Source organism: Thunnus thynnus, chromosome 11 (genome assembly GCF_963924715.1).
Source record: "Thunnus thynnus chromosome 11, fThuThy2.1, whole genome shotgun sequence".
Classification (NCBI taxonomy): Eukaryota; Metazoa; Chordata; class Actinopteri; order Scombriformes; family Scombridae; genus Thunnus; species Thunnus thynnus.
Window position 1 is genome coordinate 18275119 of NC_089527.1, and position 17473 is coordinate 18292591.

At 39.4% G+C, this 17473-nt stretch overlaps 3 protein-coding genes across 9 annotated transcripts in view; 1 reads left to right on the plus strand and 2 right to left on the minus strand.

Annotated features, from left to right (window-relative positions):
• The window catches only part of lrp2a (low density lipoprotein receptor-related protein 2a), a 51312-nt gene extending 43287 nt beyond the window's left edge, over positions 1–8025 (minus strand). For 6 of the 7 annotated variants that reach the window (XM_067603515.1, XM_067603514.1, XM_067603509.1 and 3 more), the window contains exon 1: positions 7818–8025. In XM_067603515.1, the coding sequence (XP_067459616.1) occupies positions 7818–7887 (70 nt within the window). In that variant the 5' untranslated portion in view covers positions 7888–8025. The remainder of the gene's footprint in view (positions 1–7817) is intronic. The other variant, XM_067603508.1, reaches the window with a different exon arrangement.
• Positions 8026–8839: 814 nt separating this feature from the next.
• On the plus strand, positions 8840–12149 carry zgc:172182 (coiled-coil domain-containing protein 89). The gene is made up of 7 exons (XM_067603517.1): positions 8840–9010; positions 10309–10781; positions 11133–11263; positions 11337–11473; positions 11573–11649; positions 11737–11836; positions 11933–12149. Exons 1-7 carry the CDS (start codon positions 8840–8842, stop codon positions 12017–12019), a joined length of 1176 nt encoding a protein of 391 aa, XP_067459618.1. The 3' UTR covers positions 12020–12149.
• Positions 12150–12151: 2 nt separating this feature from the next.
• On the minus strand, positions 12152–15496 carry LOC137192650 (ATP synthase subunit beta, mitochondrial-like). Its single transcript, XM_067603516.1, has 10 exons — positions 15326–15496; positions 14616–14789; positions 14345–14519; positions 13899–14020; positions 13615–13799; positions 13314–13472; positions 13082–13204; positions 12778–12990; positions 12480–12681; positions 12152–12390 (listed from the first exon to the last, which is right to left on the minus strand). Exons 1-10 carry the CDS (start codon positions 15429–15431, stop codon positions 12293–12295), a joined length of 1557 nt encoding a protein of 518 aa, XP_067459617.1. The 5' UTR covers positions 15432–15496; the 3' UTR covers positions 12152–12292.
• Positions 15497–17473: the final 1977 nt, after the last annotated feature.

Below are 17473 nucleotides of genomic sequence, written 5' to 3' on the forward strand. Positions count from 1 at the left end.
GCTGAAGTTGAAGCTTTTCCTTACATGATATTAGAACTTGTTATTGTAATGTTATTGTTGTTATTATTGTCTAAAACTTTTCTCATCCTGTCCATCTTGGGGCCTTATGGGGTCTGTTATATACTCTATATGTTAGAAAACATGGTATATGGGGTTGGGATGCCTTCCACTGATGAAGCATGTTGTTCACAGCGTTGACAAGCTTTGGAGACAAGCGTGCCAGCCATCCCCCAGGCAGTTACACAACCTTCACCGCACTCATCGCAAGCCTCCTTTTGATGTTCTCACTGAGTGGCATCTGTAGAGATAAGGTACCACCACTCTACCTTCCCTGACGTTTTCCAGGAGATTGATTCAGGCAGCATAGTTCAGTGGCAGAACACTCCATCAGACCCGTCCAAATAGGAATGTGCAATTCTGATTGTCTCTCTGACAGCCTGATTTATGGTGCATGCTGTTCCTGTCCGGTCTGAAATGTAATTGGAATAAATAGTGGTACTGGGTGGTACCACAACCATTTCGGCCTAAATTCTTCGTGAGAAGAGCTGTGAGGTGGTGATTAGAAGTGAATGTTTGGGGATGGTGGTCTATCTCTGCCCTGACAGAGCTGCTATTTTAGAAACATTCTTCTTTCTTGATCAAATATCTCCCTACACTTGCAAAATTAATAGCCTACTAAAATATTGGGAGTACTTATCTAAAATAAAATGCTTCAGTACCCATTGGCTATAGCTCTATAATTCCTCTATAATGCCTTAAAGCCACTACTAATAAGAAAATTACACGGATATGCTGTGAAAAAATTGTTATTCTTACAAGTGTGTTTAAGTGAGCAACTGTGACAAGTAATGACAAGTAAAAGTAATGGCTTGAAGCAAAACTACTAAAAGAGACAAGTCAGTTGCCTATAAACCAGCTGCCTATTGGCTTGATAAATGCTGCATGAGTGAGACATTGATTGTATTTAGTGTCAGGGGTTTATCATCTCCTTTATGTAATATACTCTTTTAAAGATGGATCACTTCCACAACAGTTGTGGGGTCAGTGCCAGTGCTACTGCACTAAAAGCCTTGCATACACTCATATCAAGAACTCTTGTCTCAGATTAATTAGCCAGCAAACCACCTAACTGCTTTGCAAACCAACCCAGCAAAACAGGCTGAATATTTAACTCCTTCGGCAGCTACGCAGGAAGTAAACCTTTTTTCCTGCTCAGTTTACTAATGATGAAATTGCTCACAATCTGCTCAAAGGGAGCCTTTGTTGCAGGGAAGTAGTCCCAGAGGTTTCGGCATCATCTATAGCATGGCAGGACGGACAAGTGTTGCATACAGTATGTGAAAAGTTCAGAGATGCACTCAGTTTCACAAAAAATAATATTTCCCCCCACAATTTAAGGGTGATCACTCAAATACATGAACATACTGAATGTCCACACAACACTATTGTATGTACAGGACTACAAAGTTTAAAAAACATCATATCACTGCAACAGTAACAATAAAGTATTTTGAAAACAATTACTTGTATAGAAAGTTATGATATTATTCTAACCAAACAAAATTATTAAGGTAAGAATAAACAAATTAAATGAATAAAATCTGCTTTGGGAAAGTTCAAGGTGTTGCTATACATTCAGATCTAGGTTGACAATTTAACACCACATATGCCAAGGAGAAACCAATCTGCTGGAGGCTTTCAAATGCAGCTAGTGTTTCCTAACAGTATTACTTCTGGGAAAGGTGACAGATACACTGAAGCTGAACCTTTCAACAGCACTATCTTGTGTGGGGGTTCTTCTTACAATCTAAAAAGAACGTCTTCTTTGTAACTTTTCCTTAATCCTCAAATTTCTATGTCTTCATCCTGACAAAGTTTGACCATGTCAGTCAATATTAGGAGATGGTAAAGGTCAGGAAGAATGGTGCAAATCTGCTATTAAGAATGTAAATGTCTGATGATTTTATTAATTAGTGTTTTTGTGTAATTTGATGTTTTCCTTTCCCTTTTTTTCTACCCTTGTCTTTTCTAACTAGCAACTTAAACCCACAGCAGGAGAGGGCACTTCACTATCCGTGGAGGAAGATAAGGAAGGCCTACTATTGTCCAACAAAGAAGAGCAGTAGAGGAATTTTCATTAGAATGAAGCCCCACCAAAAGCCTAAAACCCCATTGGGAAATTACAATGGCACAAAAGAGGTGCCAGCAGGGATGCAAACTCATAACTGGAAGTGTCACCCTAAAAAAGCCACTTTGGAGATGGACAGCAGAAAGCAGAGTACAGTAAGGCATGCTTCCTGTGATAAGCTTAAACAAAACTGGCCTTCACAGCCACCCATTAAAAAAACACCTGTCCATTTCCACTGAAACATCTCCCTCTTGTCACGTGGGGCGCCTGAAAGATGTCTTCAAGATTTCATCAATACTGTCTTGTTTTGGCACAGCCCTCTGCACTCACTGAATGTGTGGTGAAAACGGCTGCTTGGCAGCATGAAACGCTGGACCCGTCGATGCTGTCAGAGCGAAGTGCTGCTGCCTATTTCATATGGAAATCAATGCAGCAGAATGCAGTCAATTGCCAAACAAGTGACTTTGGCTCTTACTGCTACACACAAAACAGTGAAAAACCAAGGGGCTTTGGCAGTAGCATGGGAGCAAAAGGAAGAAATAAATGGAGTGTGGAATAAAGCCTTGGTCTAGTTAGAGTTGAAAAATGTGATTTTTGGTATGTGCCTTAACAAAAACATGAGTGAAAATAATCATAAATTAAGTTGTCACAATGTAATGAGACAGCCTACTGGACAACTTTTTTTTCTTTTTTTTCTCTGTACAGTGAGTCACAGCTAGACTAAGAGAGCTGCAGGAAAAGACAGGATATGTTCTCTATTTGTGCCAACTGTGTTCCTGTTTCTAATGCAGCGTTACTGTTGTGCAAGGATTTAGGCTCCTGCACCGGAAAGAAGTCGGCATGCGCGAGGTTTAACGTGCACGTGCTGGCCAAGTTTGAGTCCTGAAAAACTGAACGCAACAAAAGGCATTTTTAACTGTCATTACAGACTCATATAATGGTTTCTGCCTTCAGATAACTGATACCCCTGCCGATGTGAATAAGGCACCAACAGGTGGCTGTCCTCTACCTCTGACCCAGGTATCGAACAAGTTCCCAAAATCTATCAAAATCAACCATCCTAGCCTTTCTTAGGGAACCAGAGTTCAGCCTGGCTTCTATAATCACCAGCTGTCATTGAACCACTCCCAACAGGCCTATTTAGTCAGGAATTCCTAACAGCCCGGTCACAACAAAGTGTATTGGTGCAAATAGGTGTCGGAGGTTTGAAAGTGGCAAAAGGACCTCAAGTGACGACCCAAAAAGGAAGCCCAGAAAGAGACCTCAAAAAAGAAAGACCTCAAAAAGCCCTAAAAAGAAAAAGCCCTGAAAAGCCCTCAAAAAAGCCCAAGTCTGTCTTGGCTTTTCTTTTTATATCAATACATCTTCCTCTTCTCACATTTTTACATCCATATATGGTCCTCCACAAGGACATCAACCAGCTACATGCTGATGTTTAATGACTTTGCAGAAACAGTTACCTTTCTTTGAGTGTCTCTCAAAACACATTTTGTGGAAATTTGAAACTTCTACTTTTTTCCATTTGAGGTTAAAATTTAGGGATGTCTGCTAGGTGCAGGAACCCACAGCTTCTCCTTTGGCCTCAGGTTCTCTACCAGTTATCTATGTCCTAGATAATTGTTTGTGTTTTTCAGTCACGCTTGAAAGTCCAGATATACTTCAGTAAACATTGTGCAAGTTCCGCACAAAAGGTGTGAGACATTTGACTATATTTTGACTTATCACCAATTATGACTAAATAATTTAGTCAAACGTAGGTTTGAGTGGAGTTTGTCTCAGCCACTTATAGTGGAGCTTTCAAAACCTTACTCGAAGATCTGAGGTAGGTCGTTTGTGGTTAGTGGCGGCGCTGGTCAGAGTGACAGACTGCACATATCTGCAACAGAAGTTTTGGGAAACCCCATGGAGGACTACTATGCCTCTTGTCTACTGCCCATTCCTTCCGACTGGCGGCCTCTTCACAGCTACCACCTGCATGACTGTGGTTACACATCAGCACAGCACCCTGGTCGAGATAGCATCCATCTTACTATGAACTAGTCAATTTGCTAAGTAGAGGCCCCAGCTGGGTTTGTGCAACTGGCATCCCCCTTTCTGAAAAATATCATACATATAATAAAAAGTAAAACAATAAACATAAAAAAATCATCAACAGTTTACATCATTGATTCAACAAAATGTAAAAATGTAAAAATCTTAATCAAACATAATCAAACTCCAACTATACGAGTATATAGATCAAAAATAAAAATCAATTTTCTCATTCTTTCCTTCCTTGACCACTTGGTATATCACAGCACACTTTGTGACCGGCTTCTAGGGTGCTATAGGATACTCTGACAGATACATCAATAGTAGAACTGAGAGGTGCTTTTCACCTGGTATCTTTCATGCTTAGATTGCTCGGTAAACACTAGCTCCCAGTCATTCCATGACTTCTAAGTCACTGCGGGGTGCTTCACTCCCGTGGTTAATGGTTTAAGGGCGTCCCCTATATTAGCGCTGCTACGTTTGTAAGTAAACGTTCGTGTGACATATCTAACAAGGTACAGTAATCAGCTTTTACAATCTGGAGGCCTCCTGGTCCTCTTTTAACTCTTCAGAGGTCCCTTTTTGGGAGCCATGTGATGGTTTCTGCCTTCACATAACCGATACCCCCTGCCAATGTGGATAAGGCACCGGCAGATGGCTGTCCTCTACCTCTGACTTAGGTATCGAATGGGTTCCCAAAATCTACACGCAAGACCATCCTAGCCTTGCTTAGGGAACCAGAGTCCAGCCTGGCTTCTATAATCACCAGCTGTCGTTGAACCACTACCAATGGGCCTATTTAGTCAGGAATTCCTAACAGCCTGGGTCACAACGAAGTGTATTGGTGCAAAAAGGTGTTGGAAGTACTCCAAGATGGCCTTCTAACAGGTCATCACTGGAGGAGGCCAACTCTGACGGTCGAGGGCACTCACCCAGTTTTATAGCTTTGATGCTCTGGTGCTAACAGTTTAGCCAATTAAACACCTATATTAAACCTTTCAACCTAATTCTGTACTGAAATTATACCTCTATCACATGTGCAGCAAAATGATCTCAATCATTAAATCTAAACCTATACAATTCTGTTATTCAATAACATTGCAAGTTTATCCTTAGTAAATTTCATTATAAATTTGTAATCTAAATAAATTTAAATCTCATGTCAGCCATAGCCAAGGGAGGGCCCTCTTACATGGAAGGAGATACCACAAGACCTCAGAGATGAGCACAAGTCAGGAACTTTGGTTGGAGTGTATTAAAAGACAAACCAGTTTTATTTGGTTTTTACAAAAATTAGTAATTTAAAATACTAAATACAAAAACTTGAGTAAAAAAGTTAAAGATACAAACAGGCAAACTGGCAAAAGGACCTCAAGTGACGACCCAAAAAGGAAGTATTTTTATCAATACATCTTCCACTTCTTACATTTTTACATCCATATATGGCCCTCCAAAAGGACATCTACCAGCTACATGCTGATGTTTTATGACTTTGCAGAAACAGTTAACAGTTACCTTTCTTTGAGTGTCTCTCAAAACACATTTTGCGGAAATTTGAAACTTCTACTTTTTTCCATTTGAGGTTAAAATTTAGGGATGTCTGCAAGATGCGGGAACCTGCAGCTTCTCATTGAGCCTCAGGTTCTCTATCAGTTATCTATGTCCTAGATGGTTGTTTTTGTTTTTCAGTCTCACTGAAAGTTCAGATGTACTTCAGTAAAAAGTATGCAAGTTCCGCACAAAAGGTGTAAAACATTTGACTATGTTTTGACTTATCACCAATTATAATTAAATAATTTAGTCAGAGGTAGGTTTGAGTGGAGTTTGTCTCGGCCACTTATAGTGGAGCTTTCAACACTCAAATTAAAGACAGGTTTGGTCAAATCAAGACAGTCTAGCCTCCAATCTGACCAAAATACTAGCAGACCACAATTACATGAACAAACATGTTGCCTGTTTTCCCTTTTCTGCTTTACATTCCTCCTGTGAAACAAAAACATAATGAGTAACATAATTGAAGTTCTTACTGTGCACTTTATAGGTTATTAGGATTTCACTGGCAACTGATTAATGGAAGAAACAACTTAGTTTACTGCGAAAACTTGTCTGAACAGCAAAAATGGCAGAAGATAGTTAACAAACCAGCACTGTGACATCTCCTCAGACTGTTACATTAGCTATTAATGCCAGTGTAAGCATTCTGCAGCAGTATCAAACCCAAGGCCTGGATAATGTGTTACAGAAGGTCATGGACGAAATAATTATCGAACTTAAAGTTTTTCGAGGAGGATCAAGCAGAGATAAGAGAAGTTACCCACTTCCCTCACAGTAAAAATGACCAAAATAAGACATTTCTAATATTGCTGAGTGTATTATTAAGCGAGACATCTTTCAATCTGACTCACATATCACCAGATAGCCTTCAGAAAGCACATACTTGTTTAAAGGTAAAGATATGGATGGATATTCACACTACTTAAAGATAAATGATGGAACATCATCGCACAAGATGCGGTCTACGTCTGTTAATCACAACAAATCCTTACTAATAATCAACATGAACATGCTGACCAAAGTCTAGTGAGATTCTGTGGTTTCAGTCAAGTCATCACTTTGTACACCTCAGCCGTCAGGGAACGGAAATGCTGAGGGATTTTTTAAAATGCAACAGTTTAAGTGTCAACACGGTTGTATTGTCTTGTTGGCATTTACAGTCCAACGTTTCTGTTTTATGAGGCAATAGATCAAGGATATTTCATAATAAATACATTAGAAAGCTGTCGTCATGACCTTCCTCTTGGTACAGTTTTTTTTTCTGAACTCCTTAGGTAGAAATGGTTCCATTCTGCAACAGCTGCAGTGTAATTAGTTGCTTGATTCACACTAAGGAGCTTACATACTAAGGGTTGAGCAAAAAGAAAGCAGATTACAATTTGAGAAGTAGGATCTAGCCGGGCTATACAAACATATGAGACAAACAGGACACTGTCATGTATAAAGAGCAGTATTTGGGCATTTCCTCTGTCTCTGTCTCATGCCAGAAAATAAAGTTCTCCCTCGACCTGGGATCGAGTTTGAATCAGTGGTTTGCAGCGTAAAATCTGCTCCACTGAATGAGATTTGTACCAGCGCTCTCAGTCCTCACAGATTGTCTGTAAGTCACATGCTCTTTTCTGTTACCTAGCAACAGTAAAGCTCAGGCAAAAGTTCCTCAAGAGAACTTCCAATCTGTCTGAGGAAGGCTTTGTGCTCAACCTTTAAAGTAATACTATGTGGCAAAACATGTAGCTCTGGAGCCAATATTATTTCACCAGGCAGCCGCATCAATGTAACTGGCAGAGATGGTGTAATTCTATCAAAAATGGTGGCTCAGAATCATTAACAAGGTTATTTTCATGTTTTCAGTTGATTGATCCACTTTGCTACTGTTACCCATTAGATAGATACTTTAAATGCCTTTGATAAAAATACAAAAGCAAGTTTAATTCAGCAGCAATTCCAACTTCTATTCCCCTACACGACTATAGTTTGTTTTGATGAGCAACAAGTGCACTGGGTGAATCACTAGTGGCACTCAGCAGCTCCTCAATATCTCATTCAGCTGACAGCCTGTGTGAACAGTAAAAAAAAACAAAAAGTAGAAAAAAAAACTACTTACCTTGAGAATGGCACCAAGTCACACAGTATATGAAGACAAGAAAGAGTTTAGGCAGCAGTGCTCTCCACATTCTGGCTGGTCCGTCCAGCTCCGCTGTGCAGATGGAGGAGCTGCAGGGACCGGGGCTTGGATGCTGTTGCTTTCCTCTGTCTGTCTGTCTTGGCCCGCTAGTTGATGAAAAGGGGCGTGCACAAAGCACAGGAAAGCCGCTCCCCCCAACCCAGCCTCGGCCCTCCGGATAAATCCCTCAAGCCCTGGAATCTGCATAATGCCAAGCAGGTCCCCACTGCCAGTAATTTTTTAGTCACGGTGAGCTATCGTCACTGTTTATTTACTTTAATCTAGGGATACTTCCAGATGCTTGGAAGGTAAACAGAGATAGGAGTACCCCCCCAAACATATTAAACTATTAAAAGCGTTCAATTATGAGGTTCTGGTCAGGCCCAGACACGGCACGTAATCTAAATGTCACTGGTTCGAGTCCGACCCTTGTTGCATGTTTTACACATACACACACACACACACACACACACAGAGAGAGAGAGAGAGAGAGAGAGAGAGAGAGAGTAAACAAGTAGCGTACATTGCAAATCATTAAGATTGTCTTACATATTGCACCAATGGCACATGGTGTTGCGTTAAAAACTGCGTAATTTGCAATAGATTCATGATCGGGTGCCACGGACGCATTACAAATCGCACAGAATATGTAGAATATTTCCACAACATAGTTGTTAGGAGTAAAAGATCGATCAATTGCACAGCGAATTGTCAAATTTAAGAGTAACAAAGGATAACGGCCACATAAAATTTAATAACGTTAACTGATAATGTGCCAAACTTTAGCAGAATTTAGGCAACATAAGAAAATAACTTCTACCGCCATGTGTTTTCGAGATGGTCCATCCCTTCACTGTGCTGGTAGCTGGTTATAAGCCCGACACCGCCACCGTGCGGCCGAGCAGCGGCACCGACACTTCACCTGCCGCAGCATCTAAATCAGGGGAGAGGACGGTTCAAAGATGGTTGCCAATAGTGACCATGCAACTGAAACTTGGAGATTATCTTTCCACGAAAAGAATAACCCAGGCTTGAGGGGAAAAATAGTTTGTCTTTCTTTGCTTTTTCTTATCATGACAACTCCACAGAGAAATACAGAAAACTTGGTGAAGGCAGAGGGCAACAACACGGAGGTAACTGTGTAAAAGTTTTTGATTAATTTACAACGATAATAGTGATAACGTTAGTCTGCCGTCATCCTTACAGCGTAACTTGCCAGTTAGCTGTCTCCTAAAAACAATGCACGCTTACACTGCCAACTTATACTTTTGTAAGCGTTACATTATATTATAATACATACTTGTGATGGTAATTTATTTTTTAAAAGTCTTTCAGTGAACTGGAAACTTGCTGGAAACGTGTTTCTGAGAGCTAAACTTGCTAGGTAGCGACCGTAAACGTAAATCTTTTTTTAACGTTACATTTATCTGTCCTTTTTACCGTTAGTTGTCCTTTTTTACGCTACCTTTAAACTGTCCTCTTTTTTACCGTAACTGTCCTTTTTTTTCACCGTAACTCGCGCTTGTCATTATGTCATTAGTCAACGTCAAGTAATTTAGCGTAGTTTGTAACGTTAGCTCTGATGTATAACGTTAAAAATCCACTTTCCTCTAAAAGTATCTGGTTTCTAGGTATTTTTGTTTGTTTGTTCGTATATGTTTACATTAATGTTCACAAAAGCGACTGTTTATGTTCAGTGGTGGACAGAAATAAAGGAACGTTAGCTAAATTTACTCTAGTAACGTTATTATTGTAAGTTACTGAGGTAACAGAACGTTAAATGTTGCGTTACTCATGTATTACCATCATTTGCTACCTTAAACTTACTTACACATTTCAAGGGTAAATATGTATTTCTTAATCCATTAACTACATTTATTTGACAGTTATACCTGACAGATTATAGAAAATATAAAATGGATTTATAAATATTACATAGTGCTTTACTGCTGCTACTTGTATATAAAGTTAAAAAAAATGCTCCAAAGCCATTTACACATAAATGTGTCAGTAAAAACAATCTAATTATATAATTAATATAGGCCTGCAACCATATATACTGTAGGCTATATTATAGATATTATCTTATCACAGATATATTGGTATCAACTACCGGCCAATAAATTATAAGAAATTGCAGTCCAGAAATGACAGATAATTTTTAGGTTATTCAAACAACAAACAAACAAACAGTGTCATTGTTTCATAGTTTGACACATTTATTTTTCAAGTGGTCAAAATTCTTTGAAAATGAAAGGGATCTTCATCAAAATGTTTTGTATTTCAAGTACAAAAGGAAACTCTAAATAAGAAAATAAACAATGATATTGGTATTAACTTTAATATTCCAGTTCTGTCAAACTTTACTAAGAGGTTATCGAAAACTATTACTGTCATGGTTTAACAGTGGGTTTTCTTCACTTTTTCTCAGCATATGGACAGTATTCAGAAGTTACTGGAGAAACTTCGGAGCCTTCCCACAGAGGATAAAACAGAGACAGAGATGCTGCAGTTCAGGATAGATGAACAGTCAAGTTTGATTTGCTTACTGAAACAAAGAGCAGATGAGCTGCTTCTCCGATGTCAAGCCCTACAGACAATCAATACAGAGCTGGAGGACCAAGTAACGGGCTGTCAGAAAGAACTGGACAGCGAAAGAAAGAAAGCAGAGATTATAGAAGGAAGATTTATGGATTTAGCTGCCAACAATCAAGCAATTATTGCTTTCATGGATGAGTACAAAAGTCAGAATGCACAGTTAAAGCTGGAAAACAAGCAGCTGCAGTCAGAAAATGAATCACTTTTCTCCCAAAAACTACAAGATAAAGAGGTGGTTGTTCAAAAACTTATGCAAGAAGTCAAACTGCTATCAGAGAAATACACAAATAAGGAAAATGAATATCGGTAAGATTTTCAAATAAATAATAAAAATCAGTTATGAATAAAGCTGAAAGACTAATCTATTAATCTAATAGTCAATCAACAGAAAATGAATCAAAAATTTTGTTTTTTATGAATCCTTTACGTAATTTATCCAGCAAAACTGCTTTACATTCACTGGTTCACCTTCCACTAATTTTTAACACTTTATAGACATAAAGGATTAATTCCTTAAATCTAGAAACGGATCAGATTAATAATGAAATAATCATTAGTGGCAGCCTTAGAAGTTTAATATGTAAAATGTACATTATACTGACGATTTGGATGGTATATTTTATAATAACTATTTATATATTCTACAATTGTTTTTAGGGAGAAATTAGCTGAATGTCAGTCAAAACTCTTGGAACAAGCAGCAAAACATCAAGCCAAAGAGGCATCACTATGTGAAAAATTACATAATGCTCAGAAACAGCGTGGAGATGCTGCACAGAAGTGCAAAGGTGGGTAGTAAACATTTTATCATTTTGCTACAAAATACAAGCAACTGTAAATTTGGGGCCTTTTCACAATCAGACCTGAAGCTGCAGCTACAAAACACTGAAGAGGAGCATGCTTTGAAGGAAATCAACATGAGAGAAAGCATAACAAGCCTCACCAAAGAGAAAGACAAATTATTGTGTCTTTCTGTGGAAAGAGGGAAAGTAATACAGGTGATTGAAAAGAGCATTTGTTCTTATCACTGAAAAGACAACTCTGCACAGAATGAACGTATCCCTTCACATAAACACAAATTGGTCTAACAATTACAGGAGAAACAAGAGGAAATGCAGCAGCTGGAGAGAAAATGTAAAGAAGAGAAAAAAGCCCGGGCCAGAGCAGAGGGCAGGTAAATTGTGTTTCCACAATGTTTAAATTGCACTGTTTGGAGAAAAATTGAAGTACAAGTTACGTCCCAATTTGTCCCTGATCTCAGGTTTGAACAAGAAGCAGAAGCTGTTAACGCAGATGTAAAAGTGAAGTCTCTTCAATGTGCCCTTGATGAATTCCGGACAAAGTATGAGAAGCTAAACAAGGTTTGTTGAAATCTTCAGTTCTGAAGTGTGATATTGGCAGTGGCCCATAGAGAGATGAGGACATGCTCAATGTTTCTTTCTCATCTTACTTTACAGGATTTTGAAGCTTTCAAAGAACACAGCACCAACCTCCTTACTCAGGAAAGGGAGTTAAATAAGAAACTCCGCCACATGATGGGCTAAACTTAAGTATTATTTAAGTGCTGTTTTCTCACTAGTGTGACTTCATTAAAACAAGTCACTTTCACCAGAAAATGTTTCCACACTGACAGTACTTACAATGGAAGGAAGGAAATAAAACATGACAAAACGATGTATATATCACAATGTTTTTTTAATCTCATTTTAACTTTTCCAGAGAAATGGAACCACAACACAACATACTTAGCATGACACATTAGAAGTTCCTCAATTATGTACAAATGTTGGACTCATAAAACCTTGCAGACAAAGCATTTATGAATGTTCCTCTGCCAGTTTCTCAGCCTTCTGGACGACTTCTTCAATTGGACCCACCATGTAGAAAGCTTGCTCTGGCAGAGCATCGTATTCACCTTGAAGAGGGAAAAGAGCAACTTTTACAATTTAAATTCCATTAATTTCATCCCATTTTAAAATGTTTTTACTCTGGTGTGGCACCTACCTCCTAGAATGCTCTGGAAGCCTTTGATTGTTTCCTTGAGAGGTACCAGCTTGCCCATGTGGCCTGTAAAGACTTCTGCTACCTGGAAGGGCTGAGACAGGAAACGCTGGATCTTGCGAGCACGAGCTACAGTCAACTTGTCTTCCTCAGACAGTTCATCCATACCCAGAATAGCAATGATGTCCTGCAATGATTTGTAGTCCTAAAAAAAGAATGGTTAGATTGTTAGAACATTTTTTTAACTAACAATATTTGTTGACAGTCATTAAAATTTGTTGACATCCAATGTAAGTCTTGCCTGAAGAATCTTCTGTACGCCACGAGCAACGTCGTAGTGTTCAGACCCAACAATGTTGGGATCCATGATACGGGAGGTGGAATCCAGAGGGTCCACAGCAGGATAGATACCAAGCTCAGCGATAGCACGAGACAGCACAGTTGTTGCATCCAAGTGAGCAAAAGTTGTGGCAGGAGCAGGGTCAGTCAAGTCATCAGCAGGCACGTAGATAGCCTGTAACACAATGAGCACTTTTTAATTAGGACAATCATGAAAAAAAAAAAAAAAAGAGAATGCTGCTGATTCACATCATGTAACTTCTTACTTGTACAGAGGTGATGGAGCCTTTTTTGGTGGTTGTAATTCTCTCCTGCATGGTACCCATATCAGTAGCCAGGGTGGGCTGGTAACCCACAGCAGAGGGGATACGACCCAACAGGGCAGACACCTGTAGAAGAATGACACGAATATTCAGACAGGAGATATATCTGTATATACACCGTGTTAATTTGTGGGTGAACTCTGCAAATAATGAAAATCTATTTGGCATTGCAAACCTCTGATCCAGCCTGGGTAAACCTAAAGATGTTGTCAATAAAGAGAAGCACATCCTGTCCCTCCTGATCACGGAAGTATTCAGCAACAGTCAGACCAGTCAGAGCAACTCTGGCACGGGCACCTGGAGGCTCATTCATCTGACCGTACACCAGCGCCACCTGAGAACAAGAAGAAATGAATCAATCTGGGAGGTCATACCGCATAAATCTACATGAAGCCATCAAAACTGATTAACTACATGTGACATGTGCAACTGCATCAGAGAAGCTCGAATAGTGTTATTAAAACGTTGGGTGTCACCTTTGAAGTGGTGTCCTTCAGATTAATGACACCAGACTCAATCATTTCATGATACAAGTCATTTCCCTCGCGGGTTCGCTCTCCCACTCCGGCAAACACAGAGTAACCACCATGAGCCTTGGCCACATTGTTGATCAGCTCCATAATCAACACAGTCTTGCCAACACCCGCACCACCAAACAGACCTGAAGGAACACGACATATACAATAATCATCATGATATGCATGTGTAAAAATGTGAGTACACGCACAAAAAAATCTAAGGTGTAAAATAATCCACTGACCAATCTTTCCACCCTTGGCGTAGGGTGCCAGCAGATCTACCACTTTGATGCCAGTGACCAGGATCTCCTGCTCCACACTCATGTCTGTGAACTCAGGAGCTTCAGCGTGGATAGGAGCAGTCCTGTGAGTTAAGAAGGGTTATTTTAATTATGCTGTTTATAGGATAAAGCTGGTGGTATTTACATATATTTTTTTATTTTCAACAACTCCCATGAAAAGATCTAAACCTACAAGATAAATAGTCCCCAACATATGTACCATTTACTCTTGTTTGAGCAATGTTTGCAGATTTACCTTCTGTAGAAACAAGTGGGTTGGGGATGACTACCAAAGACAGGGTTGAAAAGCTTTGAGATGTTGATTTTTTTGTCTGTTCATGGTGTTTGTTGACAAATAGAAACATGTAGGATAACATCAGCATTGTGATCATCTCCTCAATACTTACTGTTTGGTGCTAATTGGACCTCTCTCATCAATGGGTTCTCCAATGACATTCATGATCCTGCCCAAGGTCTCCGGCCCCACAGGGATCCTGATTGGGGCTCCAGTGTCAAGAACCTTCTGACCACGGACAAGACCCTCTGTGCCATCCATGGCAATCGTCCTGACCGTGTTTTCACCTGAAGAAACATGAGGAGAGACAGTAAAGACGGTGTTTCAAGTTCATAACAGACATCCAAACACTGACTTGTTGAGTTTGAATTCAACAGACTCACCCAGATGCTGCGCCACCTCAAGCACCAGCCTGCTGTCACGGCCAAGCACCTCCAGTGCATTGAGGATGGGCGGAAGGGCTTCATCAAACTGGACATCCACCACAGCACCAATCACAGCTACTATGCGGCCATTGGCCAGTGCTGCCTGAGCAGCTGGGGTGGCATAGCACCTGCCTGGAATAACAATTGCAATTTAGAGGACATTAATGACAACAAAAGTTCATTTACACATGACAGCAGCAAATTAATATGAGAAGTCAAAACATCTTACAGAACCTTTACAAGGATTTGTATTTACACTCATTTTAAAGATTAAAAAAAAATGAGCAAAATGTCAATTATATTTCCACATTTTGGTGTTTCATGATTGCATTGAGCATCTTTTTTTTGCCACTGACTGAGGCTGATAAACTGCAGTAGATTGTGTGTGTGTGTGTGACCATTTGACTTGTACTGAAAGGTCATTGATTAGGAGACACTGGACCAAAGCATGACTGGAGCAATAACGTCCGATTCAAATATGACCAAATCATTACCTATCTCTTATTTCAGAGGCTCATATAAAAGTTATGCACTATTGTTCGCAAATGAATGAAAACACTTCACCGCTAAGTTGAGGCCTGACCTACTGAGCATGCATTAGCTTTAAAGATAGTCAGAGGACATTCAATGCTGTCAGTCAGTCAGTTTAAAAACGTGTTTTCACTTACTCGAATTAAGAGCCGCATGTCTCCCACTGAGGGTCTTTAACGAGTTGATACCAGGCTTCAAAGCCTGCAGAGCTCCGCTGCAGCACCGTCCCACAGCTCCTAGCATGGTTAAGATGGCTGAAGGTGAAGTTACACACACACACTCAACACAGCTGTGAGCGAACTTGTGGTCTGTCTGAGCATGCGCACTCTGTCGTGTCTTTATTCCCCTCAGACACCGCAGGAGGGCAGCACTTAGTAAAGCCATCTTTAATACAGGTACCATAGAACTGAAAATAAGGTGCATTTAGAAGTTGTTATTGTATATGTATTGTATCCTCCAGCACTTTGTAGGTGTTCATTTGGCATAGATTACACGCCTGTGTTTTTTATTTTACCTTTATATTACAAAGGACCAGAGTGTGCAGCTTTTTCTGTTCTCTAATCATTTGTTCATGTAGGAGTTTTTCCAATATGGTCACACACTAATACGGCATCATTTCTAAATTCCTACTGTATGATGATAGTTCATATGAAGATCTTATTGATGAGAAAATAGCACATACCTGGCACTTTCTTAAAGTAACCAATATGGGCACCCTTCAGGCATGCCATAATCAAGTAGTGACCCTTTGAGTCAGCAAGACGTAAGTTTTATTTCACTCTCAACTGTTAGACTTTGATGTATGCAGTGATAAACTCTTAAGATGAAATCTAACTAAAATCGATTGAATCCAAATTCGGGTTTTACTTTATTTCTCATAATGTATTACTACAGTGAAAAAACAAGCATTGAACTGTGACTATAATTGTTGCTCTGACTGCTATTTATAAATGACATTATATATCTAACAAAGATTTTAATTTTACATCCTATATTTCCATTAAGCATATACGAGGTAAATTCCAAAATCTAAAGAAATCTGCTCACAGAGATGAATGCAATTAAATGAAAACCTGTCTTTGCAACATTTCCACAGCACTCATTGGACAAACAACTTTATTCTGTATTACAATAACAGTTTTAGATATTTATTTAAACTAAACTACTCGAATCCTTCTCTAAAATTTACAAAATGGCTTGTAGGAGATATGTATTTGATATATTAAAACCCAAAAACAATTTAGTGGCCCATGAGTATGAGGAAGACAAAAAAGTAGAGACAACCCTCCAGTTTGGTTGAGCTATTAGTCGATCGATTTGACTCAGTCGGTCTATCTTTTCTCACCTCATTGTAGGCTACTGTATATGGCTTGTGATACTGTCATTGATGGATGCACTTTCTGTATGTCTTGGGATGTCTTGAGTTAAAACTTGCAATTTGAAAACAAGTCTCCACTTTTGTAATCAGAAGTGAGAAGTACTCACAAACACCACAGGGAACATAAACAAAATGATTCAGTCAGTGATGAATGTACGGTAAAGACAGTAATTTTCACAACTTACAAATGTTGCTCCAGCATATAGGAACCCTATGAATGGTTGTCATCTATCATAGAGAAAAGTGACAGGGTGGATTTTGCCAAACCATCATTCAGTGCAACATTCTTTTGTGTCAGAAAGTCTCTAATTACTTCTTGCCTGGAGCTTTGTAATACAAAGCCTCTTAACCTTAAGCACAGCGGGACAGAAAACTCCATGAATCCTCAGCCAGTATGCACAGGAAAAGCCCCATCTCTCTAACCACACCAGGAGGAGTACGCTTAAAGGTCACCTCTACTAGTGAATGGTCAGATGGTCATCTTTTAGGGTCTGGAAGGTGAAATACCACCTGAAGACTCCAGTAATTTATTTTTTGGAAAAAGAAATTGCATGCCATTCTGAGTGCTACCCTCTTTAATACAATGATAATTAAAAGAAACAAATCACAACAACCAACAAAAGATATTCTTAAAATTACACATTAAAGCTCATACTTTCATAGTCTGAGGTTACTGTGAAGGCCTCATTGCTCTTCTACCTGTTTGTACTTTGGAGATGTGTCATATTCACCTGAAGAGGCTGGACAGTAAATGTCCTCATCATCATCTTGATGTACTTGCCTTTGTTTAAATAGCTCCTGCTCGTCACTTCAAACAGAAATATTTGGTTTTCTGCCCAATAATTTTGATGTAGGGAAATTTTATAGACCTGTGTGTAACATGCCATCAGAGGGAGTTCATACAGAA